Source organism: Octodon degus, unplaced genomic scaffold (assembly GCF_000260255.1).
Source record: "Octodon degus isolate 3935 unplaced genomic scaffold, OctDeg1.0 scaffold00246, whole genome shotgun sequence".
Taxonomy (NCBI): Eukaryota; Metazoa; Chordata; class Mammalia; order Rodentia; family Octodontidae; genus Octodon; species Octodon degus.
Window position 1 is genome coordinate 826,807 of NW_004524822.1, and position 6,000 is coordinate 832,806.

At 46.5% G+C, this 6,000-nt stretch overlaps 1 protein-coding gene across 5 annotated transcripts in view; it reads left to right on the top strand.

Annotated features, from left to right (window-relative positions):
• The window catches only part of Plekhg1 (pleckstrin homology and RhoGEF domain containing G1), a 227,751-nt gene that overhangs the window by 206,589 nt on the left and 15,162 nt on the right, over window positions 1-6,000 (top strand). For all 5 annotated transcript variants that reach the window (XM_023706250.1, XM_023706251.1, XM_023706253.1 and 2 more), the window contains 3 exons: window positions 332-365; window positions 2,297-2,392; window positions 4,221-4,259. In XM_023706250.1, coding sequence (XP_023562018.1) covers window positions 332-365; window positions 2,297-2,392; window positions 4,221-4,259 — 169 coding nt within the window. The remainder of the gene's footprint in view (window positions 1-331; window positions 366-2,296; window positions 2,393-4,220; window positions 4,260-6,000) is intronic.

Below are 6,000 nucleotides of genomic sequence, written 5' to 3' on the forward strand. Positions count from 1 at the left end.
AGCAGGACCCTGCACTTTATCCTAAGTTTCCCAGCGGCTCCTGGTCAGCAGCTGGACTCAGGCCAGCCTCTCTCCCCATATCTCTCTTCTTGCCAGGGTCGGGTAGGGGTCAGTCTTAGCTCTGGCGCATCAGTTGGGCAATGCCCACTGCCTCCATGAAGGCCCACATCTGTTTGGATCCCCTGACCTATGTACTAATGTCTAAGAGAAACACTGGGTTTTTTAAAGCTTTTAAAAGTCCAGTTAGTTGGGGTAAGATCTGTGTCTGGTTTGGTAGTTGAGAAGAAGAAAACTAATCGTTGCAATTATAGCTGCACTTTTTCTCTTTTAGGCCAAGCAAGCCATACTTGAAATGGATGCCATCCGTGAGTTTTGTTTCTTTAACATGATTTGAACTGTTATTGCCTCCTGGAACAGCACCAACATTTATCAAGTGTCAGTCAGTTGGGAGAATGTGAAAGCTTTCTGCTAATAGAGCAGAAGCTATAACCCCCTGCAATATTTCAATGTTGATGCTCCTGTGTCTCTGTGAGTCGCTTGGTGGCTGGCCACAGGTCTAGGTTTCTGCAGCCACCAACAGTGCCAGCAGCGTGGGCTCCGCCTCCCACCTCCTCCGCCACTGAAGAGCAGGGCTCTAGCACGGGTGTCCCTTTCATCCTGACCCCTAATACCATGTCGATTATCTGCAAGAATCCCCATAAGGTGATACTTCCTAGTGTTTCTGATACAAACAGAATTCTAAAAATCATAGCCACCTCACATTTGTGACTATGTGTTTAAACCTATAAAAGCCCAAGAATAGATATGCCAGGTCCTTCTTATTAAATAATGTCTTGTCTGGTACCACTTCTAACATCTTTGTTACTTCTCGGATTTGAGAACAAAAAGGAAATATGGTGATTTTAAACATTCAACCCGATCTGATAGGAACTTTTATTTAAAACACTTCCAGTCAGACCCATGTCACATGCCTGTAATCTCAACACCCTGGGACACTGAGACAGGAGGATTGCAAGTTCAAGGCCAGTGTGGACAACTCAGCTTACTTTTTAAAACTTTTTTAAAAAACTAAAAAATAAATTAAATTTAAAAAATAAATTAATTGCCTCTCCCCTTACTTTTAAGAAATCTGTTATCATGTGCATACACTGATTTCCTTACTCTCCCAACTGCCACATGTTAATTCTCCAGGAGAATAGAGAGACACCAGAAAGGTGGATGAGGAGCGTCATCCTGCCGCTGTAGCTGCGGCTCTGGGTTCCCATCCATGGGAGGAGCTGCTAAGTGACCCCGGTCAGAGGGCGAGTCTGTGTTCTCTAAACTCCCACGTTTATGCTGTGGAAATCACTCCAGGGTTTTTTAAGAATGTCTGAAAAGACTGGTCATGGATGGGCAGGTGTGCGTTAGGAACAGGACTGAGGAAGACGCAGATCTAGAGAAGTCAGCTGCCGGGGGGCCAGCCCCACTCCACAAAATGATTTGCTCATGGCCAGGCTCTCAGCAAGTGCTGGAGACCGAGTGCCCCAGATGGTTCTATGCACCTCCATTGCCAGGCTGAGCCCCGGGCAGCCATGCCGGGGGCAGTGACCTTCCGGAAGTTTAGACCTAGCTCAGTTGGGCAGCGGGGGCCAGATGCCCTCCTTCGGGTAATGTGGCCTGACAGCAAACTAACTGTTGCAGTCATTAGGGTCCCAAGTCAAGCCCCCCTTGAAGCACCTTGGTTGTGACTGGAGGAGCAGGAGTGTATGGCTGTCCTCGGAGTGCTGAGCCGTCAGGGTGCGTGTGGTCACCCCTCGTGCCCCCTGCACTAGCGTTAGATCACAGTGCCTTGACCCAGCGTCCATGGGACTGAGGTGGAGTAGAACGATATGAACTCAGTGACACTGAACCGAAGTTTCTTTCCTGATAAGAGAGTCTAACACTTTCACCAGATGCATGAAGGGATGATGCCTAGGAACATATTGAGAACAACTACACCGAAGGGCACCTTCCACCAAGACGTGAAGGGAGCTGTCTTACTAGGCAAAGCTGATGCCTGACAGATCCTTCAGCTGAGGAAGGAAACAGAAGCCATGGGGGAGGGGAGGAAGGAGAGAGAGACGGCAGGACAGGGACTCGGGGGCCCCACCCACGTACCACTACTAGCAGTCCAGCACCTGCGAAAAGTTTTGAGATACAGTCAACACATGGAATATATCCATGTCTGATGTAAAAGAGCGATTGCGTCAAAATCTGAAAGAACCTGTAGCCGTTCTCCCAGCAGCCCGCCCTGACCTGTGCTGTGTCACCTTTGCAGACCACCCAGGCTTCTGTTACAGCCCCGAGGGGGAGACGAAAGCGCTCTGCAGCTCGAAAGAAGGCTCTGCGCCCTACCGGCTGAGAAGAAAGTCTGGTAAGCAGGGTGCTGTGATGAGAGTGCTATGCCAACGGCACTGGACCTGAGGGTTGCTCTCGGGAGGGCACAAAGGCATGTTCTGCCTGGCTTTCGGGCTTACTGCTGCTCTGAGTACACTGCCGGAGGCTGCTCTGAAGTAAGACCTACCAGCCTTTGTTTTAAACTTGATTTCTATTTAACTCTGTCTTTCCTGCTTAAGTCTGTCTTCCCCATGAATAGAAACCTAACTTTTGCTTTCTCCAGCATCTTACCAACAACATGCAGTTAGGCAAACCTTATTTGCAATTGCTAATTGATATTGCGTCCTGTTAATGACACACACGAAGAGTTATTCACGCACAAGATCAGAATACACACTTGCTAGAGCAGATTCTGTGAAGCATTGTCCTATCCGGATCTTAATTCCATTTGTATCAGTATTTGTTACCACCTATTTTACACCTTGCTGAGGGCAAGAACATATATAAGAATAACTGAAGCATATGATTCCTGTTTGCAAAAAGCTCACTGTGGGAGACAGAAAATAGGAATCAATATCAGTTTATGTCATGGTGCTGTGGCAGAGGTGGGATGGAAGGAAAAGAGGAATTGATTAACCTAGGAAGGCGAGAGAAGCCTTCATGGTATAAAGGACCCAGTGGTCCTTCAGTGCTTTGAAGCTGAGAGGCCAAGGGGGCAGAATGATCATGCCAAGGCCCTGGGACTTCCACCAGCGCCACTGAGGCCAGGCAGCTCCTACTGCCAGCTGTGTAGAGTAGCGAGAGCTGGGGGAGCCTAAGTTGGACAGGGGAGGACACAGTGGAGATGAAATAGGGACAAGCGGACAGGAGCCTGACCTTGAAGTCTAGCAGGCCAGGCAGAGGGGCTGAACTTGGCACTCCACAAAGGATCAGAAGCAGTGAGCTATGAGAACAGTTGCCTTTTGATCAAGAACTCAGACTGTATGTGGGGCGTGAGGCAGGCAGCGAGACTGGGAGGGAAGCAGCCGTGCTAGTCTAGGGGACAGATGACACAGACTTGGATTCAAAGAGTGGGCTCTGCGGCGGAGCATTATTGGGAGCCCTCAAAACTGTCATGGATTAAAACAGAAGAATTTGTCAATGTCCTGATCACCACCATGGGAGAGAAAGATCAACGATAACCCAGTAGGAAACACGGATGAAGGAGCAGGGTAGGAAGAGGATGGTGAAGTGCAATTCGGTGTGCAGTTTGTTGAGCCAGAAGCTTGGGACACTAGGGCAAGATACAGCTCAGTGGCACAGTGCCTGCCTGGCAAGCCCAAGGTCCTAAGTTTGGTTCCTGATACAAAAAAAAAAAAAAAAGGAAGGAGGAGGAGGACGAGGAGGAGGAGGAGGACAACGACAATGACCAGGAAGATGGTTCAGTGGAATAAGTTTCCCTGGCAAGCGCAAGGGCCTGAGTTCAATACCCAGTTCTGAAAAAAAGAAGAAGAAGAGGAAGAGGAAGAAGAAGAAGCTTGAGACAGGCATATGACATAGTATGTAAAACTGAAAGTTACTATCTTACTACTTTAGAGAAAAAGTTTCTTTACTAGTTGATAGGTTGGCAATGTAGCATTTTGCCTTTCTGTCATGTGACTTACAGTTCCTTAACATTTGTCCTGTTCACCTGACAGAGTGAATTTCTGTTTTGTTTTGTTTTTTATCAGAGTGAATTTCTTATCTTTAAATGTTTCCGAGCAATGGGAGTTTAAAGTTGATAAGAAACTTCTAGAGTTCATTGAATTTAATATAAATTTGTCACTTATAAAAGAGAATTTTTGATTTGGTTCTGTAAAGTGATCCTAGCTTTATTCTCCTTCCAGAGCCTTCCTCGCGATCACATAAAGTCTTGAAGACCAGTGGTAAGTACCTAAGTACCATCACTCGCATTCCTGCGCATCCCAAGTCAAGCCATTCATGCCCAGAAAGGAATGTCAGATGAGCTACAGCTTCATGGATTCAGTGATTGGAGCACAGAAAGATGGGTTTCTGTGAGCAAAATTGTCTCCTGTTAAAATGTGACAAATGATGCTTCCCTTGGCAGTACATGCACTGAAATGTAACCAATGACATCACTTATATGCAATGTCCCTGACAAGCATAAAAAAAGATTAATGCTCCTATTATATAAAGAAATCCCACACAATGAAAAGAGGAGTTAGGGCCAGCCAAATAGCTCAGCGAATTAAAGCACAGGGGTCAGGAGTTTGATCCCCAGACCTGCTGTGCTGGGATGGCAATTGAGACTGGGCGTGGTGGCGCGCTCCTGTAATCCCAGCTCTTGGGAGGCTGTACACAGGCAGATCACTACGAGTCCTACCTAGTAGTGGGATCCTGAACACCCTGTAGACCCTTCCCTAAAATACAAAAAAAAAAAAAAGAGAGAGAGAGAGAAAGAAAGGAGGAGTTAAAGAACCATTTAATGCATATATACATATATGTGCACACACACGTATGCACACATGTAGACATATAGACACAAAGATATATACACACACAAGTATATTTGGGCAGCTTCAGAAAAGAAACAAAGAGCCAATAAAAATTTGAAATGGCTGGGGCTGGGGAGATGGCTCAGTGGAATAAGTGCTTCCCTGGCCAACCCAAGGGTCTGAGTTCAATCCCAAGTTCTGCCCCCCAAAAAAAATTAAAATGGCATTTATCCTTCTTTATGGCTGAGTACTACTCCACTATATAAAAATACCGTATCTATTGCCGTGGCTGCTCTCGGTCTCTTGCCTTAGCCAGCAGGGAGCTGTGTATGCAGAGTCCTCACCACCGTTAGCCAGATGGCCACACGCAGAACTGGCCACCGACTGGCAAGAACTTCAATAGCTGCGGGACCTGGCCTGCCACTGTTGCATTCTCAGGTTACTATGCAACTCGGGTCTGGAAACCTCTATAGCAAGTAACCACAGAAGCTGCAAGGAAGTGCTCGCCCCGTAACCTTCCATCCTCTTCTAGGAGGATCCGAACGGAAAGTGCGTTGGTGAGAAGCAAGTCTCATTTTAGGCCTCAGCCCATCTGCTGGCAAAGCCAAGATTAGAGCAGCTCACAGAAACATCGTGACTCTTAACCAGCCAGCCAGAGGTGGGGCTTCTTACGAAGAAACCAAAATAAGTGCAGCAGAAGTTTGCTGGGCTCAGTTACCGAGCACCGACCAAAGCTCAGGGACCAAACGGAAGGAAAAATACAAGGAGCTTAAAAAAAAAACCTGCAAATTAATCTAACATACAGTCTTAGTTTCCCTGCACATGTTGGCCACAGTCCTTCCACCTAAGCAACACAACAACAAAAGCCTAAGCATCCTGCTTTTGCCGTTAGAGGAACTGCACGAATGACCAGAGAAAAACTGCATATTTTCTTTAGTTTCTCAATGACATTCACATTTTAAAAAATTTTATGTAAGCCCTACACTGTATACACAAATACACACAGACACATGGGTACAAGTATATCCATAACCAGTGCAGCTGGGGTTTGTGAGCAATTAATGGAAATTTGCTCTAAAAAAAAAAACAATTTTGTTTCTATCAGTTCCTTGGTTGAAGGGCATTCAGGTTGTTTCCAAGATTCAGCTAGGACAAGTTGTGCTGCTATCAA